Source organism: Stigmatopora nigra, chromosome 3 (assembly GCF_051989575.1).
Source record: "Stigmatopora nigra isolate UIUO_SnigA chromosome 3, RoL_Snig_1.1, whole genome shotgun sequence".
In the NCBI taxonomy this organism is placed as follows: domain Eukaryota; kingdom Metazoa; phylum Chordata; class Actinopteri; order Syngnathiformes; family Syngnathidae; genus Stigmatopora; species Stigmatopora nigra.
The window spans coordinates 11,010,571-11,029,428 of NC_135510.1; the positions used below are offsets into that span (position 1 = coordinate 11,010,571).

The 18,858-nt window shown below is 38.8% G+C and overlaps 1 protein-coding gene across 2 annotated transcripts; it reads left to right on the top strand.

Annotated features, from left to right (window-relative positions):
• The first annotated feature begins 494 nt into the window (after positions 1-494).
• On the top strand, positions 495-16,977 carry scml2 (Scm polycomb group protein like 2). 2 transcript variants are annotated; one of them, XM_077712455.1, is made up of 14 exons: positions 495-659; positions 3,079-3,152; positions 3,278-3,343; positions 3,636-3,706; positions 4,166-4,400; positions 5,202-5,290; positions 5,412-5,655; positions 11,784-12,094; positions 12,459-12,606; positions 12,714-12,920; positions 14,084-14,257; positions 14,789-15,004; positions 15,183-15,337; positions 15,420-16,977. In XM_077712455.1, the coding sequence occupies exons 2-14, from the start codon at positions 3,131-3,133 to the stop codon at positions 15,543-15,545; spliced, it is 2,064 nt and encodes a 687-aa protein (XP_077568581.1). In that variant the 5' UTR covers positions 495-659; positions 3,079-3,130; the 3' UTR covers positions 15,546-16,977. The 2 variants fall into 2 exon arrangements, with proteins under 2 accessions (XP_077568581.1, XP_077568582.1); XM_077712456.1 differs by having other exon boundaries at positions 15,186-15,337.
• The last annotated feature ends 1,881 nt before the right edge of the window (positions 16,978-18,858 follow it).

An 18,858-nucleotide genomic window follows, 5' to 3' on the forward strand; every position in this document is an offset into this window, starting at 1 on the left:
TATTATATCAGAGAAGTTAAACAATTCATCTAGATTGTCATTTATTAATGCATCTATTTTTGTTAATATCTTGGTATTAGGTTATATTCAAAGTTGACTTTTGGCATTTCACTACACACTTAAAGTTTGAGATGAATTCATGTTTATTAATCAATATTTTGATATTAGTTGTGATATTTTTTTGGTGTTTTTTAGAGGAGTGAAGTTTATTTATCTCCATTGTTTTACATTGCAATCCAAATCAAAACATAAAACTTTGTTTTTACCCTACGTTTTTCTGATACGAAAGGATAAAGTTGATTTAATAAAAATTGAAAGTAAAAAATGTTGAGAATGTGGATGGAGAAAAACAAATGATGTCATCTATTCCCTGAAATGCAGGTGAACTTCTTCGCATAGGTAAAATAACTGTAAACTTCCTTCATACATTCAAATTTTTCTTTCGTTATATATGATATTATTGGTAGCCAACTTGAAACAACATTTAAATATTTAATAGGATCTCCCCGTTTCTCTCTCTCTCTCCCTCTCTCTTGAGTGTGTAAGTGTGTGTAGTGTGGCTACGGACAGACATGCGCGGAGCTGCAGCGAACATGGCGGCCGCCAGCATCTGACAGAAAGTCAGCCTTACCATCCAAATTGGTACCTCCAGCCCCTCGGTATGTTCTTTTTCTCCCCTTTCTCGTCCTTCGCCGACTCCCGAGATCTTATTTTACGTCTTTCCCAAGCTCATTGGTGCCACAAAGGCCACGTTTGCTCGCCTGGAAGAAATGTGGTTGTGTTGCCAGTGTGTGTTGTTGCCTTGACTGTTTCACTGTACTGCGTGTTGCTTTCGTGATGGCTACTTCTTGTTATTGTTACAGCACTGTGGATTACGTTGAAGTCTTTTGCTCTTGTGTTCACTGCACCCCCGCGTGCTGTTTACCAAACAACTGCGATGCTCATGCAATCCACTGGGATGTTTAAAGATGGAACATTAGCACGCAGTTAGCCTTGCGAATATTGAGCGGAGTCCTGCCCACCTACCTAAAAGAAAGAGGGAAAACGTCATATCGATCCATCTATCTCTGTATTTATCACTTTAATACATACAATACATTTACATATATATTTTAAGAATGTAATTACATGAGAACATATAACTATATAATCTTTTTTTGGTCCAATAAAGCAAAATGTTCAGGCATAGTGCTCACTTTAGTTGGGTACTTTACCTAATATCGATTTGGTATTGATTATAAACTATAACTGTCTGAATGAAAACAAAATTTCAGTGCTTTAAATTTTCAATTGAAAAAATAAATGTATGACAATTTTTAATTCTACCCCATCAACAAGTAATCACATTAATATTTGGTATGCAGGTGTGGGCAGGTCTCAGTTGTAATTATTTATTTATTTTTTATTATTAAAGATTATTTTAACATACGTTATATTTTTGTAACTAGTGAATGCATTCAATTATACATGCAAAAATAGTTATAAAAACTAAATTTAAATGAATCCAAAAAAACACTGACTATGGCCCTAAATAATGCTGTAAAGTTAATTTACTCATTCTTTTTAAAATTTTCCTAGAATTTAAGAGAGTGCCCTCTTATGGGCTAATCCGCACGAATCAGGATTAACTTTCCTTTTATAAACTGACAACAGATGTTTTCAGTTATTTCACCTTTTTTTCCTCCTTGCCAATTCCTTAATTCTGTGTTCATTCATAGTTTTCATGCATTCATTGAGAATCTACAATGCAAAAACACAAATGAAAAGGTGTATTCAAAACTTTGATTTGTATTGTAAATCTCTATGCATGGAAGGAATGAACAATCCCAAGCAGTGTCCTCTGATAGCCTTAAACAATCCAAAGCATGCAGACAATAATTTTATGTCATTAGAGAAAAAAGCAGGTGTCGATAGGTCTCATTTTAAAATATTAAATGTCAACTTGGAAAAGGTTTCATCGCAAACATCAATTCGCCAGTTCATTAGTTGTACCCGTTTTTAGACGTGTAATGAAAACCTTTATTCTTCACAAGTTATGTGAACACTTTGAATGAGTCACTCTCACAACATGCTGCTCCTCATATTGGTGCTGCTTTTGATTACACCTGTCAATCAAAAGCTATCGCAGCTCATGAAACCACCAATTTTTCCTCTTCGCCTACGCCGTGTAAAGCATGATAAGCTCAGAGTAGGGGCTGCTTGATTGGAAATGGTGGTTGTAAAAATGAAGTGTTTCCTGGTCTGCTCAACTCTTAAGGGTGATCCTCGTGAGTGGAACAGACTGAGGCATGTAAACACCCAAGCAAAGCAGTCGGTCGCTGAGCGAGCGGTGGAACAGGAATCCTTTTCATGTGGACCTGCAGACGTCCCACATCCATACGACTTAATGGCTTTTTATGGCACCTTGGAATCTTTATGGCTCCATGGCTTTTTCTACAAAGACAAAAAGAACGGCTGCACAGAGAGGAACAGCTACACTACTTTGCAGAGGTTGAAGTTCTGCGGTTAAAATTTAGGATTATTTGGGAATATTTTTGGCATTATTATTTCATTTTTACTTGGATTGGCTCTTTTTTTCCCTTAATCAAATTTTTGCATGTCAAAGTTTAAACCCAATCAGGATTTTTCTATATAACTTTTACAGGAATGGCTCTTTTTTTTTCCTTAATCAAATTTTTGCATGTCAAAGTTTAAACCCTATCAGGATTTTTCTATATAACTTTTACAGGAAAAGTCTGAGATGGTATTTTAATGAATTAAAAATTTTTTTTTCCATTTTTTAAAAATAACTTCTTTCTAATGTAGATTAATACTGCTGCCATTAGTTGAAAGGGTGTATGAACATGGATTGGGAACCATTCAAAAGTAAAATTGTTTAGAATTTTGAAGGTTGTGTTGAAAATGTTTTTTTTTTCCACAATGCAATGTCTTTAAAAAATGAAAATATAATGTGAAATGAAGGAATGATTTACAATAACTACTCCAATCACACTCTTATAATGTTATTGTTAACTCATTGTTTATCAAAGCGTTATGTGCTCATTAGTAATATCTCTGGTATGTGCTTTGTACTTTAAGGTAAGGGCCTGTCTGACTTCCTCTGCTGCTGCAGGATAACATCTGGGTCATCATGGGCCGAACGCCGCATAAAGGTTGGCCAGTTTTAGGGAAAATGTACTTCTTTATTGTTCTTTTATCTGTTGAATAATCTATTTTGGGGTCTTTACACGAAAACAGGTAGTTTTATATGTTTCTGTGGAACACTGTTTGATTCCAGATCAAAAAGAGGAGAAAAAAGAGAGGCCAAGCATTGGTGCAGGGTCTGCACTTGACAAATCTAACGGTGAGTTACACATATTATTTGACTGCTTGTGCTGTTAGAAATTGAGAAATAGTACTAGTCAATTTCCAACTCAAAATGTCCATTTGAGGTTTGTTAATCTTTTCGTACTTATCATGCAGTTAAGAAATGTCTTCCTCACTCCGATTAAATAAATCATGTATGACTGATTTAGAATTGTTTTAATTGATTGTTCTTTGAACAACTTGACTCACCTTGTGAATTCATATCCATAAAAATGTAATGTTTAAGTAGAATGGTGGCTTTCTTTTAAACAAACCATTTTTTTTGGCAGAACCATTCAGTTGGGAAGACTACTTGAGAGAAACCTCGTCCATTGCAGCCTCGCCAACTTGCTTCAAACAGGTAGCTGATTATTACCATATTAAACATATAAATCAGTAAATTCTCATGGACCAATGTGTACGTTGCAGACACACCCACACACTTGAGACAATTAATTAACAATTAATGGATTATCAAATTTATAGGCAATTATTCTCATGATGTTATTGAATGCTCTTTTTTTATGTCTTTCAGTAAATATTTTCTGATATCCAATGCACATATACAGAAAAATACTAATGTATACATACATTAATGTAACAGAAATAAAGATTTAAAAAAAGAATCAAACTTACTTTTACCACTATTTTACTATCAATTAATGGTACTGACATCACTTTATGGAACAAAAATTGGTCAATTAAGTGGTAAAAACTGTTAATTCGATGTTTAGTTAAATATTCAACCAAAGATGCATCTGAAATTTAAAAGACAGTGAAGGTTCATATTGTAATTGTAATTTTTTGTATGGACCTGCAGTCCAGAATCCCCCCCTCCAATGACTTCAAGGCTGGTATGAAGCTGGAGGCTCGCGACCCACGCAACTCCAACTCCGTGTGCATCGCTACCGTGATGGGCATGATGGGTACTCGGCTACGACTGCGTCTGGATGGGAGCGACAACACCAATGACTTCTGGAGACTAGTTGACTCATCTGACATCCAACCGATTGGTACCTGCGAGAGAAATGGGGACATGCTGCAGCCCCCACTGGGTAAGATCACTTTAAGACGTGCTTGCTCCTTCATCCGAATATTATTAGTATGTATAGTGGGGGTTGCTTTATAAATGTGCACATATTCATCAGCTTGATTGTACCAGCAGTATTCCATGATGAAATGGAGAAAAAATTGAAACTTGAAAATGATTTGAATGTACATAACGTTGTTCAACCTTAATCCACCATTCGCTTTGCTTAGTTTTTCCACATTTGCATCCCTGCACACATTTGTATAAAAGTAATGATTCCAATTAACGCCATCCTTTACAAAGCTTACTTAATTGGATGTGTTTATGGAGCAAATCCATTGTTGATGTTTTTACTATTCTGGTCTCCAATCTGCTACTCTAATATACTATATACACTACATTATAATTCTAGTTCTGTCTGTAGCACTGAAACGAGCATTCACAGCCAGTCCTCCCACTATAAATGAATTGGACGTCATTTGTGATGTATGCCATAGTTGTACATCAATTGCTAATACTGTGGCCTACATGATGAAAAGTGTTATCACGAGAGAGGGAAAATTTGATCATGAGATCTCTAACATCTTTAGGTCGAATTAAAATGCAATCTGTTGAATTTACAAATGACATTTATGTGAATCTCCCTCTTTGTTTGGATAGAGCCACAGTGTCCTGCCCCTCATTCTTCAAAAGTGATGAACATTGGTCTGTCTAATGGCAGTCATTTTCCATCAAGCTATACTTCACTTGAAATGAACACTTGCATCTACATTAGCCCCATCAAAAGACTTTAAAGTCATTAAATTGAGGTTTATTTTTATTTCAGGGTTTCGAATGAATGCCTCCTCGTGGCCTATGTTTCTTCTCCGAACGCTGAGTGGAGCAGAAATGGCACCAGCCTGTGCTTTTAAGAAGGTTTGTTGTTATAAAAGTCTAAATATTACACATTATTAAACCAAATGTATGTCTTCATTCTGAGCTTGCCTTTTACAATTTTTATGGATATTTTTCAACTATATAACTTACATGTGTCCAGGACCCAGCTACCCCCATTAAAAATTATTTCCAACCCGGGATGAAGATGGAAGCCGTGGACAGGAAGAACCCTTATTTAATTTGTCCGGCTACAGTGGGTGAGGTCAAAGGTCAGGAGATCTTTGTCATGTTTGACGGCTGGCGGGGTGCCTTCGACTACTGGTGTCCCTTTGAATCTAGAGACATCTTCCCAGTTGGCTGGTGTCAGCTGACAAAACACAGTTTACAGCCACCTGGAAACTTCTGTAAGTGGATTTTTCATTTTTATTCTCCCTGCATTTATATTGGGGTGTTCAGACTTGTGACTATAAGACATACAGTTCAAATTTATTGCAACAAACACGTTTCAACAAAGTATTGTTATTTTATTGTTTTTAGTTTTGGTCCAAACCAGAGAACTGAACTGCAAGTGTAAAAATGCCCTTAAAAATATTATCCCCTGATGGTAACCCCATTTGAACACAAGGGGGCAGTCCAGGCAAAGCTTTCCAACACACAGCCTTTCTTTTGTTTAGCAATGTTAGGAGTCAGATAACAAACCTTTTTTTCTTGGTGTCAAAGGGCCGAGATAGAATGAGTATACTGGAGCCATTAGGATGGTTGGCCTTCTAATGTCACATAGGAGACTGGGCAGAACAGTCATATTGGTGTCACTTGAAACCTGGCTGGACCTAAAAGCCCCCCTAAAACACCAGAGACCAGCAGTCTGTATTTGGTCATGAAATATATATACGCACTTCTCACTTTCCCTTCAAGGCTGAGTTATACACAAAGTGCACTTATGCGACCCTTTATCATGGTTCTGCAATCTGGGTCTAATCCATTAGTCCAGTATTGAACCTTCTTCTAAATGTGAAATTCTTATCTGCTTGTTTTTTATTTGTATTTTTTTTTTTCAAAGGCTGTTTGCGATGCCACTCCTCAATGGAATTTGTTAAAATATGATAGCTGTTTCAAGTCAAGCTTGTGTAAGAAAAACAATGAGCAATCCACCCCCAAGTCATAACCTCATAACAACATTGCAGCGCTGGTACAACTCAGACAGCACAGTGTTTACAGTACTTTTGAGATTAGAATGGCCTTGTGCAGTAATCTGCCGATACAGACGCAACTCATCCAGAAGAAGTTACCTTGGCACCAAAGGAATGTTAAACAACAGCTCAACATGCCTTACAAAGGAAAAGTTACCCAATGTCATAGTGCATTAACAAATGAAAACCTGATACACAATAAATTGGCCACACAGACCCACTCCTATACCATATCCATGGAAGTGATCATAGCAAAAATTATAACAGTATTTAACGTAAAAATATTTTTAAAATCATGTAAAATAATGAGAACATATTCATTAATCCATGCACATCATTTTAATTGAGACCATGTCATCCGCAGAAGCCATTCAGGCTACGATATCAACATTTAGTAAAGTACAAGTGTGGCCTACACAATTCAAAACGATGCCAAATTAAACCATAGTTGTGGAAAGTCTTGATATGTTCAAGATAAAACATTTCCTTGACAAGCAGCTGTGACAGATTATTTATGTTAGGTGTGGCTGTGAATTGAGCATGAGACAGCAGGCAGGAGGGAGAGAAGAGAGGCTAGACTGCATCTGAGTCAAAATAACCCAGTTTTAAATTGATTTCTTCGGATCAGCCGGTTGGATTTAAAATAAAAAATAAAAAAAAGCCAATAACGATATATGTCAAATTGCCAATAATCAAGTCCACAGAAAATTGGTCGATCTATAGTTAAAAACTGTCTATCCATGGTTGAATCCATGAAATTGGTAGTAGATTTAATGTTATTAAAATGTAATGTAAAAGCCCAATATATTCATTTTATAATTATTTAGTATCTGATATGTGGACTTTAGGTAGAATATTTCAACAAAAATATGGTAATGTCTGTGCTAGAAGTAGTTCCATACTAGATTACGTTAATCCTTGAAACTGCACATAACCTACGCGATGTGACTTCTTCATGTGCTGTTGGTGACGGATCATCAGGCTGCTGTATGTGTGTGCACGCAATAAAAAAAAAGGGGATGATGTGTAGAGTTAGACAGGCGACACGTTTGTATGAAAATGTAAATTATAGCTACGTTGGGGGCTGGCATGAACACCTATGAGGTGTTAATCAGAATGACGCGCATACGAGAGACTCTTAGTCGGATTACATTTAAAATAGCTTCATTTTTTGTTTAATGCCGACATGCCTTTCGGAGGCTGCTAAAAACAGGAAGTTTGGTACACATTTATCCATTTATTTTTAAATAACAAATGCTTTCCCTCTCAACCTTTAACTGTGGTCTCCGCTTTGATTTTTAAATTGGGTCACAATACAGGCTTTCAGTCTAAATTATTCATAAAGAAAACACTTTCAGGTTTTGTTCGCTTACGGTAGTTCTTAGTTTTTCTTTACCCAGACAGTTTTACATTTATAAAACTAACAAACTCTGAAAACAATCTTGGATGTAATATTGAGATTTCTTAAAAAGGTTTAGGGTTAGTTAATGAATAATAATATATAATACTAAAAATAAAACAAATACTGACATCAACTTTGGTCAAATTGAATTCAAAATCAAAATTAACCGATCAGCAATCTTCTGTAATCCTACAGAATTTGAATTTTTATGGGCCAAAAATGTCCGGACAATCAAACATTGCTCCTACATGTCTTGATAAAGATATCAGGAACTTGAGCCCGGATGAAGGCCACCACTAAGCCCCTCATTGTTCCTTGGACTGGCTGATATGGGACCATGCCACGGCTTCCTGACATTTGGCCAGGTCATCTCTCGTCTGAAAATGTCTGAAAAGGCTCGGGTTACGGCAAGAGGGACCCCCTGTCTGTGTATGTGTGTGAGTGTCGAGTGAAAGCCTGCTTCTGTGCGCACCAGCTCCTTCTTCGAATGTTCACCCGTTTCAATCAGGATGCCCTTCTCACCCAATTTAACCTTTTACCCACCGTCTAGCCTGATTCCCCAACCCTCTATACCCAGCGGTAACCCCTTTTCCCCTGACACAGCCCCCCTATCTTTCCCCTTGAGACTTGAGGAAGGGCAGGTGACTGATGCAGACTGTCGATACTATAGCCTACAGATAACATGAATAAAGGATTCAACCCCCCTAATGTCATTCACCACAACCCACCCACTCCTCTTGCTCCGGACCCCTCCCTTGCCCCTATGCAAAACCCGCCCCCCCCCCCCCCCCCCCCCCCCCCCCACTTCTCATTCATAGGGAGGGAAGCTTCGCAACAGCTTCAACCAGCGGCGGTAGAGTGGGCTTTGTTGTAGACTCCGAAAAGACAAGAGTAGTACGTAGACTTGTCTGAAGGCAGTGAAATTACGTGGGAACAATCAAGTGTAAAGGATGAGAGCTCAGTCAAGAAAGTTTGAGCTGCAACCGGACGATAGAGAAAATCTGTGAACTGAAAATTGTTGCTAAGAAAGGAGCAGGAAGCGACTGTCAGTCATTACCACTACTACCACGGCTGCTACTATCACTATTTGGGAAACCACAGCTGCAGTGCAGAGTTTCTGCTCTTTGGAGACTACTATTTCCTGGTGAGCATGTTGTTTGCATACACAATAGTAGAAACTTTAAAAGGCTTTTTTTGTGAGAACTATTTGTCTTCACCGCCTGCTTCTTTGTGGTAGTTTCACACCTATTCTGCATGTGTTTATCAGACTTCCTGCAGTCATGCATAAATCACAGAGTGCTTGCTTTAGTTAATTAAATGATTCATTTATTCAAATTGTATGTAGTTTTGGTTGTTGGAAAACTTTTTATCTCAATGCAAACAAATGAAACTTGTAAGCAGCCAGAGTTGTGGTAGAAGTGCTTTTGCCTTCTCCAAGTTATTTTTACTGACTCTGCATTCAGAGAACCATTTGTTTTCGATCATGTCTGTTTGTGTGTTGAGCATCAGGAAGCAGTTAACGTCAGATTAAGCCTCCTCATTCTCATATTGTTGGGTCAATGGTAATGTTTTTTGTTGTTTTTTTTTACGCCTGTCAGTCAGGACAGTTTAAGGTAGTTTATTAGCTTCTCTTCAAGGTGTATTTGTCTGTTTGTTTGTGGTTGAATGACCTGATGATGAGGGGAAGCCCTGTTTGTAAAGCAGGGGGATAGTGTAATTAGATGAGGAGGAACTCTTCTGGGCCCCTCCCCCACTTTCCAGACAGCAGACACACACTCAGCGACCTCATTCTGATGTATGTGGTACGCACATACGGCACACAGACACTCACGTGTTTCCTCTTGCTGGGGGATACTCAGGTCGCCTTGTAGAGTTGGAATTATATAGTGATGATTAGGGCAATATGTCTTAATATGTATGTGTGTGATGTCGACTCTCGACTATTTCTTCTTAGGAAGGATTGCAAAAACATACTACATGTTGCTACTATCCGCAATACTTTAGTCAGTAGAATGCGTTTAATTTGTATTTCCGGGCTATCCTAACTTTAGAAAATATTATTACAGGGTTAAGGCCTGTCAATGTCGCCCTTCAAGTAGTTTGAGTTGTTCTGTTTCTTGTGGAAATGAACTTTGAAGTACTACCTCTTATTTGCAAACTAATTGTCTATAAACTTCATATGATGAGTCAGTATCTATTGTTCCTCAGACCCGATTCGTTTTCCCTCATTTTCTTCTATCAGGGCTCATTACGTAATTGCACATTTATTTTGCCTTTGTTCGGGGTTAGGCAATCGTAGCTCATTTTTCTTTTTTGAGTGTTCATTTTGTATCCTTTTTAGCATGTTTTATCAGAGTTGAAAAAGTGAAAAACACTATTTCAATCTCTGCAGTTTAAACTTGAGTCATAGTATTCTCAATGAGACATAGGAACTGGTGCAGTCTCTTTCATGTTATTGAAGTAGTCACAAAATGAATGATCACATACTGCATCTGTAATGAGTTAAAAATGCCTGACGCTATCCAAATATCATAATGCATGAATTTAGAGAAAGCTATTCGTTGCCTATTGTGAATGGGTTTGCAGGAGCCACTCTCCTCAAGTGTGCTGTGAGTAAGCACGCCGCCTTGCTTTTTCTTCTGTTCCCACATGTGACTGCTCCCAGGGAGCAATTGAGTTGTCCCTTCCCAAGCGGAACAAAACACTGCATGATTCCACACCCACTTCTACTACTTTCTCAATTAAGCAGCTTTTAGACCCTCCATAACACCTCTCCAGGAGGTTTGAATAAAAGCTTCAGCACCCCGAGAGCCTCCAATGCAGCGAGAGACCCTGGCATACACCGAACAATATGTTTGCATTGCACTGATATGTAGCTATCGCTCACATTTTCCGCTTTCATTCCTTGCCACTCCATGTGTTACAAATATTTTTAATGTCCAAATCCACCTGTTAATAGATGAATTAAAAGGTCAATAATGACCTCCAGAAGAAAAAAAGGCATGCACAAATTTTGAATCAGAGACATTGTCTTAAATGTCTGTAAATTGGGGCTGTCACAAATGATTACCCTGATAGTTGACCAATCACCAATTTTATGGGTACGGTTTATACGAGAAGTCGGCTAATATGTGAGAAAATATGGTCGTTTATTGGCCACGACGACAATAGCCAGGTGTCGGGTTTCGAAGGCTGAGGTATCCAAAGCGTGGTGACCCTGGGCGTAGTTACTAGACAGAAGGCTGGGGGTAAACAAGAGGCTGGTGTTTAGATGAGCAATATGACTGGACAAGAACGCGAGAAGGTACTCTCAGTAAAGTGTGAGAGACAGTCCAGTGACGTGGTGGCATTCCGACTGACTTAAGCGGGCAGGTGATGATGATTGATGACACATGCCATTTCTTCACCCATCTGGTGCTGGCCCTGTAATGGCATGATATACAGAGCCACACACATGCCCAGTCTGGGGCCTAACATAGAAGAAAACTATTTTGGAAATGCACGGAAACAGATGCAGAAAAGATGTCATCTTGGCATAGATTTGCTTGCGCTACTTTTAACTTAATCGTATTAATGCAAGTGTGCTTTTATTTGAATTCTTCAATCACAAAATTGCTCAATAAAAGATCCATCTAAAAACATTGTCATAACAAAACACTCTATTGTTTATTAGATGAAAGGAATCAAATATAACAGAGTCTTTGCTTTCTTCATGATGTTTTCTGATTGGCCCACGGGTTAATAAAAGCTGAATGAATACACATGAACTAGTCAAAGATCATGAGCTTGGGCCTGTCTAGGATATTTAGAAAATTAGTTTTTAGTTACTACAACCAATATCTGTTTAAGTAAGATTTATTTATAGTACGTAGTTGTTACTCAATGTCATATTGTAACACTGTATTATTTCTTAGAATTTTTTTTTCTCTTTTTATTTCAGTTACCCTTCCAGGTGCTCTCCTCGCCCCCGTTTCTTCTTCCTCAAACTCCCTCACCACTCGCCGCTCCACTTCCAACTCCTCGTCGTCCACCATGCAGACTTCTTACCGACTGCCCAACCCATTACCGCCTCTACCCGTCCGCAAGGGTGTCCGAGGCCGCCGCCCTAAGTCACAGACTATTGCCTTATTGAAGGCTGCGGCAGAGGCTGCCGCAGCCGCGGCAGTCACCGGAGCAGCACAGAGCCCCGTCAGGACCACTCAATTGGCCCCCAGACCACACAGAAAACGTGGGCCCAAGCCCGGGAGCAAGGTGAGTTGATCCTGACATATTTTGTTTTGAATAGTAAAGAAAGATGATTTTGAATGTATTCTAATTAACCCAAATTTATCATGATGACCAACCCATCCGTGGCAAGTGTACATAAAGGGAAACTTTGAGTAGTCTGTAACTTTAACTATTTATTGGGCTATTGAATTTTGGGGTGTAATTAATATATACAACCCAATAAAGACCTGGCATCTACCTGCCTGGACATCAGGTTTCTGGCAAATGATTGCTGCTAGCCCCTAAATCACAATGGATTGCTGCTAATGGAATGCATTGTGTTAAATGACTGGGCTATAAAGGGTTAATGATTATTTTCAAGTTTCAACACATTACTATCATTCTTTAGAGGAAGGCCCGGTTAGTGCAGTCACTGGGATCATCATCGTCTTCATCATCATCATCAATTCCAGCTCCTCCACCAGAGACCAGATTGAGCACCAGCCATGTTTCAGTAGACAACCACCATAACAACAACTCAAATGTAGTCTGCACAGGTAAGCATAGCTGTTAGTATACAGTAAATGGCAATGTATTAGGCAGTGCTAGAAAGTTAGTTGAAAAACAGAATTGATCGTTTTTATTCTTGGTTTTGTCCATATAGTGTGCGTATACGTAAACAAACATGGGGACTATGGTCCCCACCTTGACCGCAAACTGGTGCAGCAGCTCCCAGACCACTTTGGCCCAGCGCCTGTCAATGCAGTGTTACAGCAGGCCGTCCAGGCCTGTGTGGACTGTACGTACCAGCCCGCCGTGCTGCTGTCATTCCTACAGAGCCAGTCCCACACGGGAGGAGAGGTCATCCGAGGTTTGTAGTCGTATGTGCACACAAGGGAACCTCTCGAGGACAAAATGCAATTATTGGCGGGTTTTCCTCTGGGCTTTAGTTGGAGTCACTGTGTTTTGTTAGGCTCGTGTCATGGATTGAAATGGTCATATTAGGGTGACTGACTGTTGTGGCTTCCTGAAGGGATTAACACAGTTGATATTGGTAATCTGATGCTGCTCTGTAATTGGTTATTATAATTATAAACTGGTTATTTAATTTGGAAAGTCTGGTTGAGGGTTGGGGTTTCCAATATTTTAAACGTTCATGTTTTTCTTTTACATGTTTCTAATTGGGGTTTTGATGCCGCTTTTAATGCTGTTTGGCACTGTAAGATATCATGTAACATAGCAAAAACCGCCAGACATTTTAATTGCAAACATTAAGTTGGCCCCGTAAAATATGAAAATAACCAAATGTGCATTTATGTGCTCATAATAATGGCAAAGAATGTCCATGACCAAATGCTAACAGGCTAAAGATTGGTTCTATTTATTGTGATGAACCGATCACTGATCCCTAAAATTCATGTAATGGGACTTCTTGTTTGGTTAAATGTCTTTTAGTATTTTTACCCATCGGCGATGCATGTGTCGTCTAATAAGATCCCTGTAACAATGTTTCAATACTGTAAGTTTGGCCTTAGTAGAGATTGTTAATAATCAGTAGCCATTCTTAATTACACATATGCAATCAGCCAGATGAAACTCAAAGTCATTCAAAAATTAATGACCATGCGTGTGCATTTTAGGGAGAAATTGCTGGGATACAGGATGCATATAAATGATAATGCCTGTAGCCGCATCTGATATGAGCACTGGGACTGCAATCAAAAGTGACATGTGCACCTAACCTGTTTTTGGATGCTGGGATTGAGTCTCCCTTGTGGGGGTGGATTTGGGAACACTATGGGTGAATAGGGAGGGGCCAGGGGCATTAATTTGTGTGTTTGTGTAGGCTTGGCTTGGGTGGGAGGGTGTCGTGCAGATTGAGGGTTGTGGGCTTGTGCTGATAAAAGGAGGGCGCTTAACCCCAAACCATCTGCTGTTTTCCTTTAACTGTGGATGCATTCATCCTGTGTGAGAGCAGGTGTGAATACACGGGCCACAGACTCATACAGTATGTGTTTTTGTTGTGTCTTACAGTGCGCTCCGAACATGGCATCCGTTATGTCAAGCTTCCGTCTGTCTCCAGTGCGTCTACTGTTCTGAGGTTCTTGGAGAATATGTGCCAGCATCTAGAGAGTGTCAGCTTGTTTAGTTCTCAGCCTTTCAGCCCCTTTAGCAAAAACACACGCTTCTTCGAACGGACAAAGTCAGGTTCGTAACTATGATGAATCAGTATTTGAAAATGTGATGTTAGATCCTATTTGCGCCTCTAAGAACAATATTTAAATGTTTCCAGTTTATTTATTTTGAAAAATACATCATTGCCTCGATTAGTGTTGCTTTCTCCCTCCAACATTTTAAATTCCTAGAGCAATTACAAAAACATAATAAACAAAACAAAAACCAAACTCATTAGCAGTCATTCATGCGATATGTATTTATGATTACATATATGAATCTGGGCGGCTCAGTGGGTGAGTGGTTAGTGCGTCGGCCTCACAGTGGGAGACCTGAGTACAAATCCAGGTCGGTTCACCTGTGTGGAGTTTGCATGTTCTCCCCGGGCATGCGTGGGTTTTCTCCAGGTACTCTGGTTTCCTCCCGCATTCCAAAGACATGCATGGTCGTCTGATTGGACGCTCTAAATTGCTCTTATGTATGAGTGCGAGCTTGAATGGTTGTTTGACTCCTTGTGCTCTACGATTGGCTGGCCACCAATTTAGTGTTCATTTCTTTGTTCAGAACCGCTGTCTCACACGGAAAACAACTCATCTAACAATGATTCCAAAAAGGACTCCACTCCCAACACGCGTCCCCCTCACATAGCAGCGGACTATCGGGCGACCAAGAGGGAACGGTCGTATTACGCCTCACATTCACACACGCCTCCACCTTTAAGAAGAGTCAGCTCAAACCCAAGTGAACTTGGACAAGTGCCCACACACAGACGTGTAGAAGGTACGATCACACACTATATTTTCATAGATGTTTTTCATTTAATTTAGATGAATTGATAAGGACTTTCCAATAAAAAAAACCTTCCTTGCCCGAGGAGGGAGGTCTCCTTTTTTGTAGATTTCAGTGTAATTCTAATTGCAGTTCTAAAAAAGATCATTTTGTTTTCGTTTTTTTTCAGCAGCCAGTTCAACAACCGGGCCAGACCACGTCACACAAGACAAAGAAAGTTCAGGGAATGATGCATCTTCCTGGTCAGTTGATGACGTTATCCGGTTCGTCCTAGATGCTGACCCTCACACTCTTGGTCCACATGTGGAGCTGTTTAGGAAGCATGTGGGTACTTCTTTGTTCACATTTGTGTTGTTGTGTTCTTTTTTTTTTTCCTGCCTGTTAACGCGAGTTTGTCTCTCTATAGGAGATTGACGGTAAGGCATTGATGCTGTTGCGCAGTGATGTCATCATGAAGTACATGGGACTGAAGCTGGGCCCTGCACTCAAACTCTGTCATCACATTGAGAAGCTGAAACAGTCCAAACAATAAAAGAACTCACGCGTTCTCCTGTCACTGGCAAACATAAACACAAATATGTGTTTTTGCACAGGGATGAAGCCCCGATGGAAGCCACCCAAATGTCCGTCTTAGTGCTCTTTTATATTCTGTACATACCGTTTGTACCTTTGGGGAGGTTAGCAGTCCGCAGGCTATAGTCAATCAACAGCTTATACATTCTTGGTGTTTTGTTTTTTTCCCCAAATTTGCCCAAAACATCGAAAATGTAAGTTACATGCAAGTTCTAGGTCATCTTTATGGTCTTAGTTTCACATGGGGAAGTTTGCTCATGAATTCAGTATTTTTTGCATTGATATCATCTATTTTTTTATTTTACCAAACATTTACTTTACATCAAAGAAGTATGTTTTTTTGTTCATTAGCATATGTGTATTAGTATCCAATATCGGCACAGAGGCATGTTCTTGTATTAGTCTTTTTTGCCTTAGCATGGACATCTGGCCTTTATTTAATTACTTTTAAGAACACAACCTCAGACCGACACTGTAGCTTTGCTGTTTCAACATTTTTACGCTGACATTGAACACTCGCTTCTGTGGTGTTCGCTTACAATGCAATAACATTTTTTAACTGATTGCTTCTTAGAATGTAATAATTCGAAAAGTAAAAGGCACTGGAGTGTCCCAATCATGTTTGTGAGATCTTAGGGGAAACACCCTATTATCAAAGGTTGTTTAGAAGAGCTGACAAATATTGAAAAATACTGAATCCATCATTTAGGACTTGTGCTGTCTTTGCGAAATATATGTGTTACCTGTCTGTGTTCCATGAGCTCAACGGTTTAACTATGAGTTAATTACTGTATTAAGTTTTTACAGTTGGCACATGATAACTGGAATCTTGCAAGTATTCACTTTTTAAAAAAATGTACTGCCATTGCTCTGCTCAGTGTTCCCAAGACAGTACGTTTGTTCAATTATGCCAAAAGTTTTTATTTTAGTCATTCTATTGTCTAATAAAGTGTATCAAGCTTGTGAATATTCTCGTTCATCGTTCCTAACTGGACGATTTCACCCGTTTAAAAATGGGTAAGGTGTAAGCGGTATTTTTTTTCCTAAACTGGTCTCATTTCCAATGGCAACAGAGAATTAATTGATTGTTTCTTTGCAAGTTTTTTTTTCTTTTTTTTGGCATCAGAAAGCATTTTGAACCAAATGCTTCCCGAAGCCTCGTTCCATTCTGTTGCTCTCCATAGTGGTGACGAGTTGATACTTGAAACCATCTTGCTTTAAAGTCAAACTCAGGTTTTAGTAGTAGTTTTTTTAGAGGATGTTTTACAGTAGCATTTATGTTCAGACTGCATCTTAGAAGAGATACAATATAATCAATGATGTATATTTAAAATGCCTTGTCATTTAATGCCTTGCCGCATCTTGTTTGTAAATATAAGCTTTTTACTCTCCGCTGTTTATTTTATGTCTGATATGCATTCGCGCAATTAAAAATGTTCACTTTTTCATCATCTTACTGTTGGAAACTATTGGCACAATGATAATACAGAACTATCACTCCTATTTATTTCACTTTTGAGGAAGAAGACTTTCAATTAGTACACCGCGGTGCACTGTTTCACTGTTAATTTTCATGTTGCCCCTTAGGAGTCCTACCCAACCCCCTACGTTGGGACTATTTGTCTAGTTAGTCAATAATTAATTCTTACACTGAAACATCAAAGAGCACTGCTGTGCGAGGTGGAATATCTTGGGGTGTGACGGGGCAGGGGATGTACAATATAATAGTTGATTCGCACAGTAACAAATGTACATTTTACATTTGGGTGATTGATAGTAGACTTGGGGGTGCAGTCTTTTAGTTGTTTATAATTTATTTTAGTTGCAAGTGTGATTGGTCTACTATCATTTTAGCCCCTACTATAGTTATACATACTATGGTTTTAATAATGGGGGTGAGCCTACTTTGCGGTTTTTCGATTATCATGGAAATGTCTGGTCTACATTATCCGCGATATTCGAGGGACTACTGTGATTTGCACTTTTTTTTTGAAACAAATCTTCAAGAATTTCCAAATCGTCATCTGGTTGTTGAGGGGAGCTCTTCGGTGACCAAACTACATTTTTAGATTGAGCTGCAAATATTAATCCAAGTCTGGTCTTCAAGAGCCCCTCTCCAGTCTGTTTCCCATATCTCCTTCCTCTACCACACCTGAATCAAATGATCAACACATAAGCAAGATGTCCAGAATCTTCATGTCGATCCCAATTATTTGATTCAGGTGTGTTAGTTGACATGGAAAACAGACTGCATAGGACTCGAGGACAGGACTTGTCCTTAATATTCGTTCTCCCTGGTACGTGTATGTAGTATTTACGTAATTTCATATTCTAATGTGTATTGTTTTCGTCACGATATCAGATTACTATTCCCCATTATGAATTTGTTTAATACGTAATGCTATGCTAGACTGCTTGCAAGAAAATAAATAAAAACCCTAATAGCTGATTTAAACTGCAGCCTGATTTAATATCTACCCTTTGTTTTGGTTTTTTAAAAGTTGGTGTCCCATTCACCAAAAGTAACGAGTCAATGTTACAAAGTATCTTTAAATATTGCCCATTCTTTAGTTAGACTAATGCCAGTAAGGACATTGAGAAGTAGCTAGTATACTAAGTACTACAGTAATTTAGTAATCTCTCCTCGTTAGTTCCCACTATACATACTAGTTATCTATACTGATGGTTATTGAGAGCCATTGAAGACTGTTTTGGTACTGATCTTCTGTCTGCGCCGGATTATGTGAATATGTTGCCATCTAGTGTTCATTTTTATATATTCATGTCCAATTAAAGGGGATCTGTGCTATAGGATTTCAGACCATTTTTAACTAACAGGACTGAGTTGAAGGGCTTCAATTTAAGTAAATATGAATGAAATACTAATGAATAATTAGCAGGAGGAACTACTACAACTGTGATTTGTCATCATCTCCACCTTCCTGTAATTTTGACCTAACCTTATGTACTTGCAAATAGCATCATCACCAAAAAACATCCTTGTGAACATCATTTCCAGCTCACCAACCATTTCCAGCTCCTTCCCAGTAGGAAGATGAACATCACAGGTACACACACACACACAAACACACACAATATCAATATCGTAATCCAGCTTTGTGAGTTATATTTTGTGGCATAGGCTCCACCACCCCCAGTGAGTCTAGTGACGATAAAGTGGTTGAAAAATGAATTAATGAATCTCACTCTTTTCAAAACCCATTCTTTCCTCCATTATTTTCCTTTACTGCACTTTAGGTCTAAAGATATCT